At 35.9% G+C, this 24,641-nt stretch overlaps 1 protein-coding gene across 11 annotated transcripts in view; it reads right to left on the reverse strand.

The window, feature by feature from the left end:
• Window positions 1–24,641, reverse strand: part of SOX5 (SRY-box transcription factor 5) — a 941,098-nt gene that overhangs the window by 93,453 nt on the left and 823,004 nt on the right. For all 11 annotated transcript variants that reach the window (XM_045587843.1, XM_036455682.2, XM_045587842.1 and 8 more), the window contains one exon: window positions 14,310–14,395. In XM_045587843.1, coding sequence (XP_045443799.1) covers window positions 14,310–14,395 — 86 coding nt within the window. The remainder of the gene's footprint in view (window positions 1–14,309; window positions 14,396–24,641) is intronic.

The raw sequence follows: 24,641 nt of genomic DNA on the forward strand, positions 1-24,641 counted from the left end.
AAGATTCCAGGCAATAAAAAAGAGAAAAGTATTTTAAGGGTTAGAAGTCTATTCAGTTCATACGCAATGAGTGAAGTGACAAATAAGCTTTTTAAAAAAAGTCTTAACATTTCTCTTTTATATTTGGATCATCTCTTATGCCTCTTCTGACCCTACACTTCAACATTTGGTTGAAATCAGTATGTAAACACCAACTTCTGATCTCAGTGAGCTTAAAAAAAATGATGAAAAACGTGAAGATAAAGTCAATCTCACTTAAAGTGAAAATGCCTTAGTGGAGAGAACACATTTTCAGTAGCGTTTCCTCTCATATAATTGTGACAACTCACCCGTTAAAGTAAATCAACACCAAATTGACTTACCATTGATCCTGTACTTTTCTAGTATATCACACTCTCACAAACTTGAAGGGTTAAAAAAAGTCTTCTATAAATGCCATACCACAGCTTTATCAAATTAATTAGTAGATATCATTACTATTATTTTATATTCAGAGAATAAGAGATACGGTGCTACTAATGCCAAATTTTTAAATTTGAAATCCAGATAAAGTTACCTTTATGTTAGCCATCAAAACAATTTTTTTAAAAAGCCAAAAATCCTCCAACTTTTGCTCTTTCCCTTAACTCAATACTTTACCACAGACGTAAGAGTTCTTTAAATAACAATCCAATAGAGTTTGAGGCAACACAATATTTTAGATCAACTCTGAGTAATAGGAAAAGTCACTTAGTAAAAATTTTAACCCAGAGAGGTCAAATATAACTTGAAATTATATGTATGTTTGTGTACATTCATTCATTCATCATTCTTTAATTTAGCTAATAAGTATTTCTTGAAGATATTGAGCTGGTTCCTATGATGCATACATTTTAAAAGTATTTTAGATTTTTAAGATGGTACTTTTAACATATGAACAGGAAAAAAGCAAGAAATAAATAACCAAACCAAAATAAAACAAAAAGCCCACAAATAATTAGCATTTTATGTCTTATAAAAATTAAATGTACTAGATAATTGTAAATATTAACTACATATTGTATTAGCAAGCTTAAGTTTCATGTTGATATGTCACTGTTTTAAAAGTATTTTACATAGTATTTAATCTGTGAAACAACCCTATGGGCAGGCATTAATATCCTCATTTATAGATTATAAAAATGTAGCCTAGCAAAGTTAAGGAGCCTTTCCCAGATAGTACATCTACTAGTTATTGAGACCCACATGCTCTGGACAGTAATGGGAGATAGTACTTACTGTTTTTCTCATTTATTCATTCATCTCTCTTTCAGTCAACAAATAGTAATTAAATATCCACCTCAAGTAAGAACAATGTAAAAGTAAATATTATCCAGGTTTATAGTTCCCAAATAGTTGACTATGTAATTCAAAATTACTGAGCATTCTGATTACTGCTATAAGCTATTTTATGTCAATTGTTATTTGTTTCCAGATAGCCCTTCTTTTTGTTGTTATGTTGCCTATTGGGTCTGGTCTGACCCATGCATTGTCCTTTTTATTTCATAGAGATGTAATGGCAATAATTAAAACTTACTTCCTAATAGATTGCTCAACTATTTTAAAGTCTATAAAGCATTTCTTTTGAATGCCTCAGATGAATAATTGCTTCATCTCCCTTATCTCATGTTTTCTTTGACAGCACATGAGTAAATGTATACATCTATCAGAGAACTCCACGTTTAAGTTGTAAAGTCTCCTCCTGGTTACTTTCATTAGAGCTTATTTTACTTCATTTCCCCCCTTCTTCCCTAATATATAAGTAGGACAGAACTATTAAATGCATTTTAAAAATAAGAAAACTTGTGTCCTGGCCAGGTTAAATGGCTTGAGACCAGATTCACACATCCTTTCAGAGGCAGACTGAGACTAGAACCCTTTTTAAGGTGCATTTGTTGAGCTATTTGGGAGGTTTGAGAGATCATGACAGACCAACAGCTTTGGTTACCTGTTTTGTGCTCTTACTAGCCATCCTTGATGGAAAACTCTCATCATGATAACAAAACAGGACAATTTTCTAATAACACATGTCTTTCCCTTCAAAAAGAAAAGCTTGCTCCTTTCACAAATACATCTCAATGCCAAAAAGGCCAAGATGGTTCAGTAACTCTTACTGAATGAAAAGAAATGGAAAGTACAGTATGATCAAATTTCAGAAGGAAACATCTTTTAAAAAATTATTTTTATTGATTTCAGAGAGGAAGGGAGAGAGAGAGAGAGAAATAGAAACATCAATGGTGAGAGAGAAGCATTGATTGGCTGCCTCCTGCACAACCCCTACTTGGAATTGAACCCACAATCCAGGCATGTGCCCTTGACTGGACTTGAACCCAGGATCCTTCAGTCCACAGCGCGATGCTCTATCCAACAGCTAAGGCTCAGATGGAAATCTATCTTAAAGCAACTGTAGTAGATAGAGGGGCAACACTTTCATTAATTCTACCTTATTCCAAAATGGAAGTCATTGTGATTTTAACTACCACTATCACTTTTTTCAATCTGTGTTGGAGTTCTAGTAATGCCAAAAGCAAGAGAATATTGTTGCATGTTCGAGGCATTAATGATGCCAGCCCAATGCTCATTGAAACAGATCATTGGGGAGCATATTTGAAGTCTGTTACTCCATTTCTCCCCATCTACTTTATTTAACCAAGGAGCAATTGGGTAAGAAAGAAAGAGTGCAGCATTAAAGGAAAGGTCAGGATTAAAACAAACAAACAAACAAACAAACAGACAAACAAAAAACACAAAACAAAGATAGAGTAAGTAAGAGTTCATTTCCCTCCTTCCCTTTCTTTGTATGCCCTCAGTTTGGCCAGCCAATACTGAGAAACTTCCACAGGAAACAGCAAATCTGAAATAGGCTGGGCTGGTGTAAGCTTTTTATCTGAAAAAAAAAAAAAAAAAAAACTCGAAAGGGGCTCTGTTTTCAACTCTTGTGAGGACCCTGGCCAACCAAACACAATTCAGAATTGGAATGTGGTTTTTCTCCTTGGTCTCTTCTTAAAACAGTTCATTCATGACTGTAAAATCTTATCTGCATGATTATATAATCATCTTTGAATACTATCTTTCTTCTAAGAAGCAAATGAAATATCAACAAGACTTGTGATGTAAACAATCTCACTTTGAACCTTCTATGAACAAAATAGATATGAAACAGCATGCTTCGCTGTTTTGTTTTCTGGATTCCTTGATCTTTCAATAGCTTCTCACAAAAGAATTAATTCCCTGAGCACAATCACTGAACTCAGCAAAATGAAAGCAATCCAGGAGGGTGCCATTGTCACCAATATGCAAATCCCACCCGTTATTTTATTCATCCTTAATTTAATAGTCTAAATGCAAAAATAGCAATTTCCCTCCTCATTTTATACAAAACAACTAAAATTATGTATACATATACATAAACATCTGCATTATTTTTAAGGAAACCATGGAAAAATGGGAAAAAGCTAGAGTTAGCTTTCAGTTGCTAAGATTTCAGTCACATTTCTGTTAATGTCTGACTTAGCCAAGTCCCTACTTAGAACCTAAATTACTTCATCAATAACATTAGGGAGTTGGGATAGAAGGATGGTTTTTAAGTAGTTCTGTGTTTTCTAGTTTTGTTTCAGCAGCAGAATCTTTCATTTGAACACTCTTCACCAGTACAAGTCAATGTAGAAAGAAGTAAAAGTGAATGATACTGTTTAGTATTTAAAGCCACTAAAACTTTTTAAAATAGTTTGAAACAACTGTTTTTTTCTCTGTGATCCTTCCCATTTCAAATATGCTTGTTAGGACAGGAGATTGTATGACTTTCTTCAAATTTTATCTCATATTCACGTACAATACATTCTCTTAAATTTTGAGCTCTCCTATGACACCAAGTATTCCTAACTGATTCATCTGCATTCCTTATGCTTGGCTTAATAGCTTAGAAAGAATATTTGCTGCATAAATAAAATTCCAGGAAATTATGGTGTTTATAAAAATCACTTGCTTTCCCATTTAAGTTTGAAAGTAGGAAGTAATGCAAATTATAAATTTTCTCAGATTTATATGAGAAATAGCTTAACTATTCTAAAGTAACAGAATAAGATACATGTGCCTTAGTATATACTCTAGGCAGAGTAAGCTTTGAAGGGTTATGTCAGGAAATCTTTCTTATATTATTTAAAAATGTACATCACATGAAAAGTATCTATGTAAATAACTTATTTAAAATTTTATAAAATATTTATTTGGATTAATTGCAGGCAGCTCATAGAGACAATTCATTTGCATCATATCAATGGAAAAACAGGACTCAACTGGAGGCATCATTTTTGTTTTGTAGATATAAAAATTGAGGCAAAGAGTGAACAGCAGCAAAATATAGAGCACTATGCTTCAAATAACTACATAGTCATTTTCTTTGTTGTTTTAATTGTATTTTGATAAGTAAACTCATTGCCTCACAAAGACACCTGTGATGGGCCTTAAAATTATGCTACATAGGAGAATAAAATGATTTTCTCACAAATAAGACACTATGCCTCCATTTTACTAATTTGCTTTAGATGCTGCCCTGAAAATTAAATCCACAGAGAAAACGCCTACTACATTGTAATCTGAGAGACTTCCTTTAGGTAATAAAAAATAAGTTTAATACTAGTTAATGACATTTATTAACCAACTAATAATACCAAGCACATAGTATTTGATATATTATAATTATTGCTGTGGGCACTTAATGTATATTATCTCATTTAATCCTCACAATATCAATTATACTCATATTTTACAGACAGGCAAACTGAGGCATGGAGTGGTTAGGTAACTTGCCTAAAGTCAGACCTATCAAATAGCAGAGCCATGATCTAAGGGTGCAGGTCCCACACTTTAAACCATTAGGTTATAATGACTCTCACTAAGTAATAAAATATTAATTTAAACATAATGTATTAATAGAATAAAAACTTTCACTTTAGTTTTTTTGTTATCTTACCTCTAATTATCTCCTGCCAAGAGACTACATTTTTCTGTATGTAATAAATTAACTACAAAGACTTCTGCCCTGTGTTCTCCAGTATGTAATGCAACTTATATGTTCCAGTTCCATGATTTGAGACGTAGCCATCAAATAATGGACAATATTAATGGATAACATTCAATAGTTTTTTGGTACCAAAAATCAAAACAAAAAACACCCAGCATTTGTTTATTTTAAGGGGCACCTGTCTTCATTTGGACTCTAAGCTCAATATTCTTATTGGTCCTGTTAAGGCAATAACTTCTATTTATGCAAAAGTTTATAACCCAGGTTGAATTCATCTTCATTACACATTCCTTAAATACATTAAAGAATACTAATAATAAAAATTAAAGATAGAGTTAAATTGAAGAACACATGTTTAATATAAATGCAATCTGTGAATGTGAAGAATATTAGTTGCTCTCTCTTTTCATATAGAACCAAGATTAGAAAATGAAGTAGTTCTATTTTTCTTAATAACATGAAAAACTTACACTTTTACTATTTCAGTAAATCAGTATTGTTGCTACTCTTGGCTTTGAGCATAGCAATACTTTTATGTATGATGATTACCCTAAACATTTTAGGGTAACCTAACAATGTTTTGCTTAAGAGAAGATGCAATGCCATCAAGGAATGGGCATGGCCTTGTGACCAGAAGCCCTGGCACTGACCCATATTTATATTACTTTAGCATATAACAAGATAGAACTTCAAATCTAATTTTGACATTTACCATTTATTTGATTGGTTGTCGCAATATCAGCGGGTACTGTGGAAAAGCACACATGTACTGATGTATCTGTTAGTATGTGTTGAGACACCATAAAGCTACCAGAAACAAGCAAATGCAGAAATAACATGAAAAAGACATTGCTTGTACTGCCACCATTGTCCAAATGTCAAACAGCTCCTGGGAGCTGTAGGGATAGTAATAACTATGGATGTAGCTCCTAGCAGGTCCTTTCTTAAAGGAGATTCTTGAACACAGCTGGGTTCTGACTCGAGCCCATATGGGCTTGGAAAAGTCAGAGAAAATGTTGGCTGCACTTTTTCAGGCCTATTTGCATATGTTCTTTTAGTATGCAGGATGTCTCTGTATATAATTTAATTGTTGGTTTTTTTGCCTCTATTAATACGTATGCAAATGACACACACTTGCAGCTGTGCTGTATTAATCATATGTGTGCTTCTATCTGTCTGCCCTGCAGGCTCAGGGTTGAAGGGAGAGGAAAAGAGGGAATTCATTCTTTTAACCTGCAAGGAAACCCACTCATGCAGACAGAAGTCCAACAGCAAACAGCACACCAGGGTTGCCACTGAAATGAGGCACAGGTGATCATTTTTCACCTTGAATGGAAGTGACTATGATCTAAAAATTAAACTGAATAGTAGAGTATCTAGGTAGGGAAAGATGAATGCTTTGCAAGTATTTATCCTTATAAGCAATTCTTTCAATAAGAAGGTCAAAATCCCCACATCTAGGCCTCTCCATATTTCTCCCTTATTGATTTTTTTCTGGCTCTTTCTCTTGGTCAGAAACATAAAGCCAGAGTCTAGTGCTTTAGGAATTATGAAGCATTTATCTGTGCTCTGTCATAATTATTGACCTCTTTTTGAGACTGGTATAAGGTTGATAAAAAGATGAACGTCAGTTTTCCTTCACGTCTACCTTGATGTTACTCTATCAGATAGAATCTTAAGCCCTTTCCACTGACTTCCATAGGCCTTTGATAGCTATGAAAAATATTGATTTCAGTTGATATTTTGTATGATTCATTCTCCGCTGTGATCACACGTCATGTCTCATTTCCTCCATCCCAGCAAATGTGTATTATTGACGTTGCTGGTTACGGAAACTGCAGCTCCATGTGATTTATGACAGCTTGTAATGTTGAGTCTATGTTCCCAAAATATTATTATAGATTTAAAAAGAATCCAACTAAAGCTATTAAAAGGTTAATTAATTCAATAAAATTCTTGAATGAATGCTACTTGATTATTTTGAGTAAAATATAACAACTCAAGAAGAAGTTGAATCTTTTTTTTCTTTGCTTATAACTATTAATCATTGGTTAGAGTCAACATGTTTGGCTTCCTATAGGTATAACAGGTGGCAACCATCTTTTGGCCAACACAGATACAGTATTTATAAAGTGAGAAATAAGTGGATAAACATTTCCTTCTAATTTCAAATCTTAGAAGCCTTGTTAAAAATTAGAAATAGTATACTACACTGAAACTGTTACTATTTAAAAATTTTCATGATGCCCATCAGTCAAATGCAAATTAATGACAATGAAGGTGAGAAATAAATGTTAGATGGATTGCTGCCATTACTTAATTTTATAATTAGATATAGTTGGTAATCCTAGTAATTTTATGTAGTCACAAAAGTCCAAAAGATTCAAGATGTAACTTTATTTTTCTTACATAATTATACTCACTTTTTAATACTGAAATGAAGCTAGATTATCTATTATAATAAAGCATGATATGCTAATTAGACTGGATGGCCAAACAACCTTCTGAACTAAGCCGGGGCTGCAAGGGCCGAGGCAGCTGCCGCAGCTGCAAGGGCCAAACCCCTTGCACAAATTTTGTACTTCGGGCCTCTAGTCTATATGCATAAAAAGCTATATGACGTGCACTGACCACCATGGGGAAGCTGCTCAACACAGGAGCTGCTGAATTGCAGTGACTTGGCCGTGGTGGTTCTTGGGTGAAGCACCTCAGAACTAGAGAGGAAAACTGCCCTCTCACAATCTGGGACCCCTCAGGGGATGTTGGAGAGCCGGTTTCAACCCAATCCCTACAGACCAGGCAGAGGAACCCCACCTGCCAGAGGGAGCCCGCTCATTCTGCAGAAGCCCTTTTAGCCATAGTGTGCAGCCACAGGTGCAGCCACCTGTGGAGGAACCACAGAAGGCTGGCACCAGGGCATTTCTGGCCTGTCTTGCCCAGTTCTGCCCTGCCAGCTGCCTTCTAATTAATTTCATATCAATGTGCACAAATCCGTGCACCAGGGCACTAGTTTTTCTATATAAATGAGTTCCCATTCTTTAAAAAAAGATAATATCAGAAGAAAAGATGTCAAAAGCATCATTGGCTTTTAGATGAAAACAATAGTTGGGAGCAGAACAGATAGAAAATGCTGAGGAGGATGAAAAAAAAGGTAGATGCATTATATGAGATTGCTAATTGGCTAGTTATAATTTCTATAATACATCCTTCCACTATTTAGAAGTAGTTTAATTTATTGTTATATTGGCAAGGTGAGGCATATTGAGTCAAAAGTACATTCAGATTTCATACGTTTATGCATAGTTTGTTATAGATTCATATACATTAATAAACAATATAGGAATAACCAGTGTTATGATATTTGATATTTTTATAAAATATGAGTTTAAAGGAATTACATAATCTTGAATAAAACTAAAACACATTATTTATGCAGTAGCCCATGGTTATGATAAGAGAAAGGGAGAAACAGGAGAGCAAGATCTAGAGATTTCTCGCATACTAAGAATCTCCTAATCGTCACTGAATAAAAGGAAAGTTACCTGGTGTTTAATGTATATAATTTGTTCAGAAAATTAAGCATATATTGCTTTTTTTTTTATTAAAAATGATTATCACCCTTAACTCATAAGAGTTTCTTTCATTTCTTAAGTATGTATGGGGAACCAGCTCTTTGCTAGGTATTCTTCTGAGCACTTAAAGATACATTAATAAATAACAACAAAAAGTCTAATGGTTCCTGTTCTGTAGAGTTTAGAGAATATTTGGAACAGACAGACGATAATAAGAAACCTAATAACTAAGTTATATAGTATGTTTGAAGATTACTAGTGCTATGGAGAGAACGCAGAACAAGAAGAATAGAGTCGTATTTATGGGAAGGTTATTTTATGATTTAAATAGGTTAGTTAGCGGAGGCCTCAGGGAGATGACATTAGCACAGATTCTTGAACTAAATAATTGGTCTTCCAGGCAGAGGAAAGAGCATTGCAGGTAGAGGCACAGCTGATGTAAAACTCTAAGGTGGAAGCATGTATTAGCAAGTACAAGGACACAAAGAACCTTGTGAGGGGGGAGCTAAGTCAGTATGGACTAAAATAGTTGCAAAAGTAATTTCTTAAATACCATAGTGCCAAAAATGGTATATAATGTTTTCATAAGTCTCTTTTATTTTGTTAAATGAGAATACCTTTTTATTTAAAAATTTAATGTATATCTTATTGGATTGAATTCAGACTATTAATTTTTCTTCTATGAGCCACTAATGCTTTCGATATTTGTATTTCTGCTATTGTCTTTTTTAAAGGCTGAAAATAAATTTATATAGGAAACTAATCATGAATATTCAGCTAATGCCAATATTACAAAGCAGAATAGCTAGTTGAGCTTAATTGGTGCATAATTTATTGAAAGTGTAATGTTAAGATTCACTCTTCACCCATTCATTTAATATATATTTATTGAGTCCATAAAGTATTTCAAGCACTTGATTAAGTGCAAATGATAGTGAGTCACTGACTTCATAGATTTTGCCATCTGGTAGAGGTGAGAAAGTAGGCTTTAAAATATATTCTACAAAGTGCTATGTGAGAGAGGAAATACCGTGTGCTCTGGGAACATAAGAACTGAATTAATCCAAACCGATGAAGTTTTATTTTTTTAAACTTTCTTTTCAGAGAGAGTAAGGTAGAGAGAGAGAGAGAGAGAAACATTGATGTGAGTGAGAAGCACCTATCGGTTACCTCTCGTCTACTCCCTGACCAGGTTTGAACCCATAACCTGGGCTTGTGTCCTGACCAGGAATCAAACCAAAGACCTGTTGATGCACAGGACAATGCTCAACCAATTGAGCTGCACTGGTCAGGGCAAAATGACCTTTTAACTTGGAACCTCAGGGATAAGTGAGAGTCAGCTTGGTAAAAAAATATTGGTAAAGCTCTAGGAAGAGGAGACTTCACAGAGAGGAGAGTGGAGAGAGAATCTGGTAACACCAAGGAGTAATTTAAAGTCTTTAAGTAAGGGGAGGATGGGATGAGATTTTCTAAAATCAAAAAGCTCATTTTGACTAATGTAGAGAGTACATAAAAGGAGGCAAGATGGAGACAGAAAGACCACTTTAGGGGCTAAGGCAGTAAATTAGGCAAGCAAATTAGAGTAGCAGGACCAAGAAGTGTGACAATTACAAAGGAAAATAACAAAGGAAACAGATCGATGGAATCTTGATGTATTTAGTATTTGGAAACAGTGAATAGGTACAGAGGAAGAGGTGTTAAGTATAGCTCTCATGTTCTTGGGTTAAGCAATGGATGAAATCGAGCTATTTGCCAAGACCAGAGAAGGAGCGGTTTGGAACAAGGGAAAAAACTAGTAAGTTTTATTTTTTTCTGTTTCTGGTGTTTGCAAACATCTATTGTATAAATTTCCTCTGAATAGCAAACTAATAGCCAATAAATAGTTGGCCATATGCATCTGAAGTTCAGGAAAGACTTAAGAGGCAGAAAAGATAAATACAGATAATCATTGTAAAATAAATAAATACAATGGTGTCTTGGTAAAATGTTGATTTGTATGTATTAGAAATATAATCCAAATAAGTCATTTTTTCTATAAAAAATAAATATAAGTCAATGCTTAGATTAGTATAACTGTACCTAAAATTACACAGAAAGGTGATATTTAAATGTAAAGTATTTTTATTGCATGGTAAATATTTCATTATTATATCTAAGAACAAGCAATAATTTTTAGCTAATAACAGGTTGGTTTAATTTAAAACATGTCATTTTGCTCTACTTTTAAAATAATTGTTCTTATCTTTATTGTTTTTTTTTTCTTTAAATAAGAGTTCTATTTATGGGTTTTACTTAACATAATATTACCCAAGCATGAACAATGAATGCTAGGCAAAATATGATTTCAAGGGGAAATACAGATGGTAGGTAAAGAAAGTCAACTATGAGCAGGAATACATTTATAGTGTCCCTTCTTAGATCTAGATTATAAAAAAGAGTGTCTTAAATTGTCATACGAAAATGCAGGGTGTCCCAAAAACTGTATACACGCTCTACCTGAAGATTTCATTACATTTTTGAAAATGAAATATATCTTAATAAACAATACCTTTATAATTATGTGTGTATACATTTTTTGGGACATCTTGTAATCCATTTTAAAGAGGTATGAAATGAAAAATGCAAATATCCAAGTAGAGAATTGTCATTACCAATCCTGCTACTTTATTCAGTATTACAATTCATACAGAATATTTGTATTAGTGCCAATTAATCAGCATCATTGTTATCATTTGATTAGCAGGTTACTGTGTTAGCAAATGTTCTAAGTGGGGCAGTGCTAATATAACACCACCTGTATTTGGAGAAGCAAATATAATTGTTTAAAACTCGTGGATTTTGGACTCTGTGACCCAAAGTTTTCTTCATTGTTAAATGGAGCTATTAATACATAACACAAAGTAGTATACAATGAGAATGAAATGAAAATAATACTTATAAAAGCCTGAACATAAAATCTAGCACCAGAATCTAGAGCTGAATCTTCATGACTGAAAAAGAATCTTAGCAACTGCAAAGGACTTGAATGTGATGGAGGGTACTTAAGGCATGTTAAGGGATGGGAAATGGAGATTCAACAGAGTATAATTAAAAGCAGAGTTTGGATATAAGTAAAACTGTCTCATACATTATACTCTACTGAGAAGAAACCTCTGGAAACAGCTTCCCAAGGTTGGGGTCAATGGGTTAAGGGTTAAGAAAGGATGTCTGACTAGGCATGGTGGTTAGCTTTTCTCTGACCCATCTGGGCAGGTTTATGGAGAAGACTATGGATGCTATTTTAAACTGGGGAGGGGAAGTATTACAGTCCACTTTGTACCTCTGGTGAAAGCTGAAGTCAAGGTCAGCGATCTGTGGGTACAGTGTTGGGAATATGAGTAGGGAATAAACTGATGTAAGCATCCCGTCTGCATTTGAATTCCATTCTTTAATCATGAGCAACAGTGTGTGTGTGTGTGTGTGTGTGTGTGTGTGTGTGTGTGTTTTAATAGTAGCTAATAGCTTACTGTGACAGAGTTTTAGATTATTAAGTTTCTTGTTATGCCGGTGTTGATTTACTGAGATCCTAATTAAAACTCATATGTGTACAATACCACTTATACAAAGAATTCTCCTGTTTATAGATCAAATTATAGTTGAAAGCAACTATAATTTGGTGTCCTTTTTCTTTTCTTTTTTTGATAATTTATATCTTTAAATTTTAAAAATATATTTTATTGATTTTTTTTTTACAGAGAGGAAGGAAGAACTAGAAACATTGATGAGAGAGAAACATCGATCAGCTGCCTCCTGAACAGCCCCAACCAGAGATGTGCCCGCAATCAAGGTACATGCCCTTGACCAGAATCGAACCTGGAGCCTTTCATTCCGCAGGCTGGCGCTCTACCCACTGAGTCAAACCGGTTTCGGCTATATCTTTACATTTTAAGGGAATGTATTGTATAAGGATGGAAATGAAAATGTGTGTTGAGTATTTTAATATTATCTCTATAGGAAAAGAGGTTTGGATGATTGCCTAAGGAAGCTGCTCTGCAAGAATCCTGCAATGAAACATAGGGAAGCCTCCATCTCACCCTTGCTCCTGGTGCCACTAACCTAACGGTGAAAGGAAAAGAGAATGTCAAACATCTTTTGAAAGCAGACATTATATTGCCGAAACCGGTTTGGCTCAGTGGTAGAGCGTCGGTCTGCGAACTGAAAGGTCCCAGGTTTGATTCCGGTCAAGGGCATGTACATTGATTGTGGGCACATCCCTGGTAAGGGGTGTGCAAGAGGCAGCTGGTCGATGTTTCTCTCTCATTAACGTTTCTAGCTCTCTATCCCTCTCTCCTCCTTTCTGTAAAAAATCAATAAAATATATAAAAAAAGAAAGCAGACATTATAAATCTCTAAAGCTCTTATTTTTTTTCCACATTCAAACCTATTGCTAGATGGTCTTTCCTCTTCCTTTAATTCCACTACTCTTTTTAGTTTTACCTATTACAACCACTTTACTATTGTAGATATTTCACACATGCCATTTCAAAGCATAAGAAATGTTACGTTACTTTTATTGGCTCCATGGCTCTAACAATTCCCAAGGTATGTCCAGCTCAAAGAAACAGACACTCTATAGATTTTTGCAGAAAAGGTAAAATAGGATTGACTGTTATTAACCCTCCTGGAATGTAATATGCCTCAGCTCCTCCTGTGAGGCTCAACTAGGTTTTCAAAAATCCACCAGGTCTTCTGACAATCCCCTTGGTTGACCATATGTACTGTCTCTTGATGCCGTAATATAAAACTATTGTTCTCCTCACTGACTAAGATCATCCATCATGACAATGCACTTTCATGAAGAGGATTTAATTTTATGAAGCAACAGTGCTTTCTATATGGCTTCACAGGCTTGTTATGTCCTTTGGGCCAAGAAAAATATAACATTTCTTGAAAGTCCTGTCATCAGATGATTTGCTATTCCTACTAATTCTGTAACTATCAAGTCCATAACAACCAATATAAACTAGGAAACATTTTGCAGGATGCTGATTCAAAGATTTAAATAGTTAATGAAAGATCCCTTTAATATAAATTTTTATTGATATTCCAAAATTTCCAAAATTACTTGGTTATCTATTCAAGTTATCATTGACATTCTTGGTAGATAAGGATATGTATAAAAGGTCTTAATTGGAATACCTGGATACAGTTGTACTCATTTAGGTACCTGCTTATCTGGTCTACTTCCCCTCAATTCCCCAACTGAGCTGGCATAAGCAGGATAACAAAGTGACCTATACAGTATTTCAGTAACACTGGGCATCCTGAACATTTTTAAATGTAGCTTTTGTTAAGTTGCCTTGATCCATAAGTACCTGTTTGAATCATTTTTGTAGGTTTTTTAGTCTTTGACTCTTGATGAGGATCATTCTGTGACAAAATTATGGCACATGGTAACCAAAGCAAGACCATAGCTCATTTTGTTAAGTCCTACCAGGCCATACAAAATTACAATACGTGATCTTTAGTACATAATACAGGGCCCAAACATAAAAGAAACATCTCAACTTTTGGTTGAGGATCAGCACAAAGAAATTCAAAAACAAAAACAGTGTGAGACAAATATCACTAGTCAGTTTTACTTTGCTTTAGCAGGATAATAGCTGTTTTCGATATTTACTTAACCTTTGTATCTGCCATATTGTTTCCTGACTTACCTGCAGTTGGAGTGGGCCTAAGCCTGGTGTTGCCGCGGCAGCAGCTGCCATGGTAGTTGGGATCAGCTGAACAGGGTAAGGGTCACCTAAGTAAGAGAATAAGAGAGGCGTCAGCACCTTTTATCTACTCTCCACCTGCAAATTAAACTCATGCATTCACTCTTTCCAAAAGCCTTCTTTTGTATGCCTTGCTGAGGCCTAATGAAAAGCTCTATTGTGCAGCCTTTTACTAACTCTCTTTTCACAATTCTGGCTGAGAGAGGAATGTGAATAAAAGGCACAAGCAATTAAGGCGGAAACCTCATCCTTTTTTCATGATGTATTTAGAAAATTGGGAGGAAAAAGTGTGCATTGATCAGAGGGCTGCACTTTATAACACACACACACATACACACACACACACGCACGCACGCACGCACACACACACACCTGACAATCTTGATATGAGCACCAACTCTTCAACAACTTTAAAATGTTATTATAAAACATTATTATGAAAGGGACTTAACAAACTTAATTCTGTTTTAACAAACTAAACTCTAAAGATTTAAGCCAAGTAGCTTATCTTTTGAATTTATGACTCAAGTAACCACTTTAATAATGCCTTGTGGTCATATTCATGAAAACATTTAATGCACTCTAAGACAGAGAGAGAGAGAAAGAGAGGAGGAGAGAGAGAGAGAGAGAGAGAGAGAGAGAGAAGAGAGAGAGAGAGAGAAGAGAAGAGAGGAAAGAGAGAGAGAGAAGAGGAAAAGGGAGAGAGGGAGAGAGAGAGGGAGAGAGAGAGAGAGAGCGCAGCGATACTAGAGAGAGAGCGAGAGACGAGAGAGGGAACGAGGGAGAGATGGCCGAGAGAGAGAGGAGAGAGAGAGAGGGAGAGAGAGAGAGAGAGGAGAGAGAGAGAGAGAGAGAGAGAGAGAGAGAGAGAGAGAGAGGAAGAGAGGGAGAGATGGTCACACCAATGAGAGGGAAACATCAATTGGCTGCCTCCTGCAAACCTCTACTGAGGATCAAATCAGCAACTCTGACCAGAAATTGAACTGGTAACCTCTTGGTTCGTGGTTGACACTTAGCCATACCTAATGTACTTTTTAAGTTACATGAAATATTGGTACCTTTATTATTCCACAGACAAATGTTTATAAAAATAAACAGAAAATAGTTTATTCTCCAAGGTTTCTATTTGTGAGAACATATAAAAAAAAGTAAATCTTAGTAATTAAAAATTAACCTTAAAGTTTTAATATATATGATCTATAAAGATATAGACACACACATGTATGTGTATATATATACACACACGGAAGATTATCCTATATAATAAAACCCTAATATGCAAATTGGCTGAATGGTGGATTGACTGGTTGCTATGAACTAAAGACCAGGGTTAGGCACTCAATGCAGGAGCTGTCCCTTGGTGGTCAGTGCCCTTCCAAATGGAGAGAGCCCTTCAGCAAGAAGCCAGGCTCATGCCTGGCGAGTGCAGCAGCAGTGCCAGGAGCCTCCTCGGCAGCACTAAGGAGCAGCGAGCTGAGCGTTAAGGAGCAGCAAGCAGGTGGGTGGCAAGGAGTTAGGGGTCCTAGACTGTGAGAGGGGGCAGGCCGGGCTGAGGGAACCCCTACACCCCCAGTGCATGAATTTTGTGCACTGGGCCTCTAGTAATGAATATTTTTTTATACAAAACTTTTTTTCCACTTTGCAGAGGTGCAACAGACATTTTGCATAGAGCCCAAATGTATGAAAACAGATATATACATTATTAGTATTTGAGTATAAACACAGCAAATAATTAAAATAATAACTATAAAACAATTTTCTAATATGTAAAACATGTACTGAAAATCCAATTTGTAAAAAACTTACTGAATGAACAATATACCTGACAATTAACTCAGTTAAAATATTCATTCAAAAATATTTATTGAGTACTTGCTCTGTTGTTATGTGCTGCTCTTGACATTAAAAAGAGGACTAATATGCACAGGTGTATTTACTTGGAATTTAATAAAGCTTACTCTTAGGGATTCTGAATTTAATGAAGCTTACTCTTTGGGATTCTGGGGAGGTCCCCTGGCAGTGTATGCACAGGGTCTTATGTTTTTATATTTGTCAGTTTCCACAAATTTCTACTTTGTTGGAATTTCTTTTAATAAGTTAATATACATTTTTCACTTGTGTATAGGTGTATATATTTGTATTCTTAAAGAGGCCCCCAAAGTATTTGTTTCAGGCTTCAAAATATCAATATCTGAATCTACCTCTGCTGACCTGGCCTTCCCAACTGTTAGAGCTTAATGACAGCAAATGATAATTCAAAATGAAAAGATAAATATAAAAATAAGTATAAAAATTATGACTGTTAAGATAAGGAAGTATATAACAACTATAGACCACATTGCAGTTGCTCCAAATATGGTCTTAGAGGTCAAAGAAGTGATATTTAATCTAAAACTTGAATGAAATAAAAGCTAGCCAAACAAAGAATGGAAGGAAGAGCATTCCAGCAAGGGAAGCAATTCTTATGAAGACAGAGTCAAATGGAAGAGTTTTATCACAACCTCGTCATTGAATTGCTGAAGTTCAGGGGAAGTAGAGCTAAATGGTGCTGAAGAGGGAATTGGGGGCCAGATTTTATACAGCTTTCTAAACAATTTTAAAGAATCTAAACTTTACCCCATAGGACAAAAGAAAAAGCAAAAAACAAAACAAAACAAAATCTATGGGAATGGAAAAAAGAAAAGTTGTGTAAAATCCGTTGGGCTAGCGGTTTGGAAGCTACAATCAATAATAAAAAGATGTAGAACTTTGTATAATATAATATATAGTAATGGTCTGGACCAGGGTGATGATGTTGGGATGGAAAGTGGAGAAAGTCAAGCGATACAGAGGCAGAATTGATTAAACCTAATGATTTTTTACAATGTGAGAAAGAGAAAACTCCAGGGTGACTGTCAGGGTTTTGATTTGAATAGCTGATCTTACAGTGGTACTATTTGTTGTTGGGTTTTCAAACATGGACGAGAAGCAAGATTGCCAGTCTGGACCTGGTTAAGAGGAAAGGCGGGGTGGGGGGGGGCAGTAAAGAGTTTGGATATGAACATCTTAAGTTTGACATTACTATTAGATATCCAAAATGGGGGTGTTCATTGAGGCACTTGATAAACATGCCAGGATTTCAGGGGGAAATCCACATAGGAGACAGATCTGAGAGAGGTCAACACATACCTAGAATGTAAAGCTATAATTAACCCTTCATGAGATCATTTTGAAGTTAGTAATAAAATAAAAAAAATAAAAAAGGAAGTCAAGGATTGATTGATTGGATTGTGGGATACACTAACATTTAGGGTCAGGGAGATAGGTAATTACAGAAAAACGGAGGAGAAATGTAAATTTGATGTTCCAGAAGCCAAGTCAAGAAAGATTTTTTGAAAGAGTGATCTATGTTTTTAAATTCTGAATTCAAAATGTGGAAATCATTGGTAACTTCAACAGGGACGATGTCAGTGGAGTAGTCAGTGAGAAAACATGATTGGAGTGAGTGTGATCAATACAGGATAACTGAAATTAAGAAATGGGGGCATAAAGTATAGAGCCTTATTTACTGAAAGAAAGCCACTAAAGAGCAACATTAGCACCACCTAGGAGTTTCTTAGAAATGTAGAGTTTAGGACTCATTCCAAATCCACAGTGGTAGGCAGCCTCTAAGATGGAGCCCAATACCTCCAGTGTCTCCCAATGCCAGTTTGTGTAAATCCCTCTTCTTAAACAGAACCAAAAAGTGATGAGGTACTATTTTTGAGAATAAATTATACAAAGTGTCTGGATCTGTTTTACTTACTCTTTCCCATTTCTACCCTCTTTCTGTATCTTGGAGCAAGCTGCTATGTTGTGAGCACCTCTTTGGAGAGACTCATATAGCAAAGCACTGACCTCTTGGACCAACAGCAAGCAAAGACAGGAGGCATACCAGCAGCCAAGGGAGGGAGCTTGGAAGTGGATTCCTCCCCAAGTCAGCCTGAAGATGACTACAGTCCTGACCAAGACCTTGACTGCAGCTATGAGAAAGATCCTGAGCCAGAGGTACCTAGAACAGCTACGTTCAAATAAATGTTTGTTGTTTTAAGCCACTAAGTTGTTTGTTTTTTAAATATTTTTTATTGATTTCAGAGAGGAAGGGAGAGGGAGAGAATCATCATGATTGGCTGCCTCCTAATTGCCCCATGCTGGGGATCAAGCCCACAACCCAGGCATGTACCCTGACTGGGAATCGAACTGTGACTCCTGGTTCATAGGTAGATGTTCAACCACTGAGCCACACCAGATGTGCAACCACTAAGTTTTGAGATAACTTGTTAAAGTAGCAAGGATATAAGCTTTGAGTTAGGATTAAAATTTTAATAAGAGCCGCATGTGATATGTATTCATTTGAGAAAGGCTGAAGTTAACAGTTGCAATGAGGTGGTTCTGCAGTAGCTTATGAAGGATGTATGATCAATAAAACTTAATTTAAAAGGCACATAGTTATAAAAATTATAGCATGGTTCTATGCCAAAGAGAAAGAACCAGTAAATAAGAAATAAACAGCTGAAACTGGTTTGGCTCAGTGGATAGAGCATTGGTCTGTGGACTGAAAGGTCCCAGGTTTGATTCCAGTCAAGGGCATGTACCTGGGTTGTGGGCACATCCCCAGTACGGGTTGTGTAGGAGGCAGCTGGTCAATGTTTCTCTCTCATTGATGTTCCTAACTCTTTATCTCTCTCCCTTCCTCTCTGTAAAAAAATCAATAAAATATATATATTTTTAAAAAGAAACAATGATAAGGGGGCGTGACTGATGTTACATAATAGGAATTTACTTACATTTGATATTTTTAATATTTAATCTAAAAACATAATATTTTATTAAGTAAAGGGACTTTTAGATGTTTAAATGCTGAATTTGTATTTATACAAGCCTAAAATAAACATTATAATACAGTTATTAGTTTTGACAATTTAAGTACTTAAAATATAATTCATTTATAATTTTCCCTTAATGAATATAATCTTAAAATTAACTACAGCAGAAGTATAGAGGCTTTGGTGCTCTTCACAGTGATAATTCATTTAATTTAATTTACTTTCCCTGTTGTGAATTAATCAATTCATAAGCACTTATAACATCTACCATGTGACCAGACATTTGCTTGGCATTGTGGGAGACAAAAAACAACAACCACAATAAAACAAAACACAATAAAACTTGGTCTCTAAAACACAGCTATCTTTTCTAATTAAGTGTTTATTTAAGCAGTAGTGACTATCAGTGAGCATATAGGAGTTAAGGGAAAACTTTTCTCTTTACAGAATAAAGGTAAAAACAATGGTGAGCTTGGCCTTCAAATATTTGCAAGTTGAAAGGGAGGAGAAATGTTTTAGGTGAAATGTGTCAAAGTTTTACTAGGACATGCTGAGGGAATAGAGAGAAAAACAGATTAAGTGATAGGTGACAGAATAGAGGGAAAAGAGACTAAAGGCAGGGAGTTGGGAAACTTTACATACTTCAGACTTGAGGGTATCTGGATATGAAACAGCAATGGATATAAAATGAAGTTTCAATAGGTATCATTAGAGAAGTTAGGAGGTAAGAGGTCTTAAACATGATCCTGGAACCCAGGGATAAAGACTAACTCATAAATTTGGGTTGATAGCAAACATCCGCATAGGTGTTTTGAGCACTTGCAAATTACTAGCATCTAATTGTGAATAACAAAGTATTATACTACATTTGAGGTTCATTTTGGTTAAAACCTGGGCTATCCCATAACATTAAAAATGCATATATGAGAATCTTATGTTTCTTCATTTCCTAAATTCATTAATGTATATTTAATAAAATTAATATAATTATCATTACTTTGGATAAATATATACAGTTGACCCTTGAGCAAGAGGGTTTAAATTGTGCAGGTCCACTTGTCTGTGTATTTTTTTTAGTAAATACCTGTTTGGGAGTTAGAAGATGCAAAGGGCTGATTGTATACATTGATCTATGCCATTTTATATAGTAGACGTGAGTGTCTGTGGATTTTGGTACCCACAAGGCATGTTAAAACCAATCTTTCATGGATACCAAGGTAAATTAAGTTTTGGGGGAGTCAAAAGTCACATAAGAATTTTCAACTGCCTGGCATCAAGGGTCCTAATCCATGTCCTGCTCATGGGTAAACTATGTAGGTGGGTATAATTATGCAAATGTCATATTGTATATATGTATAATATGTATACATGTACATATGTATGAATGTGTATATGAAATATTTGTATGGGCTAAATATTTGTACATATATGTTATGGGCTGAATTTTCTCCTCAAATTTTATATCTTGAAGTCTTACCCCTCAGTATCTCAGAATGTGACTATATTTGGAGATAAGGTCTTTAAAAGATAATTAGGGTTAAATAGGTTCTAAGTGTGGGCTTCAATTCAAATAGACTGATTTCTTTATATGAAGAAGAGTTTAGGATACAAACAACAAAGACAGAAGGATAACCATGTGAAGACAGAGGGAAAGACCAACATCTATAAATCAAGGATAGTGGTCTTTGAATGGAATATTTTAGCCTCCAAAACTGTGAGAAAACAAATTCTGTGGTTTAAGCCATCCAGTTTGTGATATTTTGTTATGGACTTCCTAGAAAATTAATACAAAATGTTTGCTAGTCTGGCCAGTGTGCCCTAGTGTTGAGAGTCCAGCCATGAACCAGGGGGTCCCTGATTCAATTCTTGTCAGGGTACATGTGCAGGTTGTAGGCTCAATTCCCAGTAGGAAGGCGTTAAGGAGATAGCCAATCTATGTTTTGCTTTCATCAATGTTTTCATCTGTCTATTCCTCTTCCTTCCTCCTATCTAAAAATCAATAAAAACTTTTTTTTTAAAGTTTGCCACATAGAGCTGCATATAAATGTTTTTGAGTTTGTGAATTGGAGAAAACAAAAGACTGGCAATGGGAATTAAAAAGACTATTCTAGCTATTATATATCTACTAGAGGCCTAGTGAATGAAATTTGTGCACTGGCAGGGAGGAGGGGGTGTCCCTCAGCCCAGCCTGAACTCTCTCCAATCTGAGACCCCTCAGGGATATCTGGCCTCTAGTTTAGGCCCCATCCCACAGGAATTGGGTCTAAATTGGAATTTGGACACAATACAGAACCGCTGGCTCCTAACCGCTCACCTGCCTGCCTGCCTGTCTGAATGCCTCACACCATTTCTTGCCTGCCAACCTGATTCCTCCCCTACCTATGCCCCTGCCAGCTTGATTAACACCTAACTGCTCCCCTGCCAGCCCGATCACCCCCAACTGCCCTCCCCTGCTCGCCTGATTGGCCCCAAATACTCTCCCCTAGAGGCCTGATCTCACCCCCAACTGCCCACCTCTGCTGTCCAATTTGGTTCTGATGGGTTAGTTTCTATGCCATTCAATGTCAAAAGCTCTGCCTCCTAGGAAGCTATTGGCTCCTCACACTTCACCCAGATTTGGTTCTGATTAGTCAGTTTATATGTCAGTCAGCATCTCTGGGTCTATCAATGGGGCCTGATCAGAAAGGCGAGGCTGATCAGCAGCCACAGTGGAGGCCTGGAGAGAAATGGAGGCATGGCTGTTGACCAGGCCCAGAGAGAGAGAGGCAAGTGCTGACCAACAGCTGCCACAGAGGCTACAGATCAGACCCTGCTTCTCTCTTTAGGCCTCTCTCTGGGCCTGATTCACAGCCCCCTGAGCAGTCAGTGCTGGGTCACTGGACCTGCAGCTATAGCAGTCAGTGCTGGTTTGGACTGACTTCTGGTTGGTCGAGCCTCCAGTTGTGGATGTGATGGAACCAGGGTTTTTATATATTAGGATTATCATATATAGTTTCCAAGATATAAATATTTAATAACAAGCAGGATATCTAAGTTCCAAGTTTGTGTCTAAGGCATCATGTATAGTAAACATCTCCATCCTACATATAAACATATGTAACTTGAAGCATGTTTATCTTTCAACCAATTTTTCAGTCCGAAAATATTCAGTTCAATTGAAATTTGTCCTAGGTTACTAAGTAAACACAAATACAATAACTGTGAAAATGGCCAATATATCTAAAATTTTAATTAAATTAAAAATATGTTACATGCATATGTCAGCTCTAAACTAAATTATAAGAATTTATAAAACTTTAAAAACAAGGTCAAGGGTAGTTCTTAATATCAAAAGAAAAATTCAGAATCTGTTGAAGAAAAAATATCTTACTGAAATAAATAATGTCATCTATTTGTGGTATCCCTCAATTAACTGTACTAAAAACTATTACAACAGGTTTATTTTGTAAATACCGCCTGAGAGCCTTATTTTGTAAAACGTAGATAATGGAAAATTCTGACTTTTAAAGTTCAACCATGTGTAAGTTATTGAAATTGACTTTCAACTAGTTAAAAGTAATTTCTTTTACTCTTTCCTAGTTTTAACCATTTGAACAGTTTTTCCCTAAGCCTTTCCAAAATTAATTTGCTTCTTATTTCAAAGCTAAGTATGGAAAATTCTAGCTCAAAACTAAAATTTTTCAAAGAGTTGAAAAAACACACTGAGGCATATTAGTCAATTGTTTTCAGAATATTAGGGAGTTTATAATAAATATAGAAACAAATGATATAGATAGTATTAAATAACTCAGGAAGCATGTTAATTGCACTAGCATTTAATTAATGAACATTTATATAATAATTATTTCCAGCAACACTTTGAAGGGTTCATTTCCATGTTATATAGCACAGAGTAAGGAAAACATTTTCCAACAAGTTTATTTAGGCTGAGGAAGATTGTCAAAGCAAGTATGTTTTTACCCAGGGTCAAAGACACATACACACATACCCTTTTATCCACTGAACTAATATAAAAGCTCTGGACAGTTTCTGGCATTATTTCATTGAAATAAGAAGACTCCTTCCCTTATTAGCCTTCCATGTTTGTTTGTTTGTTTGGTCGGTTGGTGCATTTTTGTATTACTTCCTTGACAAATATCAGATTAACTTCTCTAGGTGCTAGGAAATATAGAAATTAAACCTATACACGTGCACACATAAAATCCATGCCCTAGAGCCAATTCCAAATCAAGTGAGGGGGATAAACATGAAAACAAATTCAATGATACAATGAACAGAGAAGAGTGAAAAAGATATTATAGATACCTCAAGAAAAGAAGCACTGAATTTGGAAAAGAGTGTCAAGGAAGATTATTGGTTTAAGTGTCTCTTTTTTTTGTTTGTTTTTTTGTTTAAGTGTCTCTTAAAAATGGTTACATTCTATGGTAGCCTATGCTCCCATAGGCTCCACACCCAGCACCTGCCTCGGGAACCCCTCACCTGCTGGCGGGGCCCAGGCATTGATCTCATATTTTTGGGAACCCATGTTTCTTTTCCAGAGAGGCCCAGCTCCCCCGCACTGGGTGGGCAAGAGATCCCTGGTACCAGCCACCATGATGCTTCAACCTCGGCATGAACTGAAAGGTCAGGCAACAATTGTGGGCACCTGGACCACAAGAAGAGGATGGGGGTAAGGGGAAGAGATCAACCAAAGGACTTGTGTGCATACATATGGGCCTAGCCAGTGGCCATGGACAATGGAGGTTGGGAGGGGGGGCATATCTAGGGAGGGGTTTGGGATGGGAATGGGGGAATAAGGACAATTATGTGAGACCATAATCAATAAAATTAAAAAATGGTTACTTTCTATACCAAATTACCTTCCATGTAGATATCTGTAGTTCCACTTACTTATGCATTCATTAGTTGCTTCTTGTATGTACCCTGTTCAAACCCACAACATTGAAATATTTGGATGACACTTTAACCAACTAAGCTACCCAGCTTGGACAGGATTGCCCTTTTTTATTATTATTTTTTTTTTCCAGACTGGTACTTAAAATACTCTGCTCTTACTACTCTGACTTTCAGATGGTGGAAGCTCCACAGGAGCCAAGATAAAATAAAGTTAAAAAGGACACCATGGATGGATATGTGAAGCCACTGAGAGATTTTAAGCAGGAAAGTGACATAGTCTGATTTCTGTTTTACATGGATGAATTCTGTGGCAAGGAATATAATTGATCGAAAGAGGGGAGACCAAAGACAAACAGAGGTGTGACAACTACTACAGTAAATCTAGTGGGAAAGGATAATGGCCTAAACTTATCATAAGGGAAAGAGAAGTCCTAACAGATTTGGAAGACAGACTTTATCATCAGTTTGATGGAGGGAAAAGAGATTCATGGGAAGAAAAATGAAAAAAAAATTAGGCTTATTTTATACACAAAGA

The sequence above is a fragment of the Pipistrellus kuhlii genome, unplaced genomic scaffold (genome assembly GCF_014108245.1).
Source record: "Pipistrellus kuhlii isolate mPipKuh1 unplaced genomic scaffold, mPipKuh1.p scaffold_m20_p_3, whole genome shotgun sequence".
Taxonomy (NCBI): Eukaryota; Metazoa; Chordata; class Mammalia; order Chiroptera; family Vespertilionidae; genus Pipistrellus; species Pipistrellus kuhlii.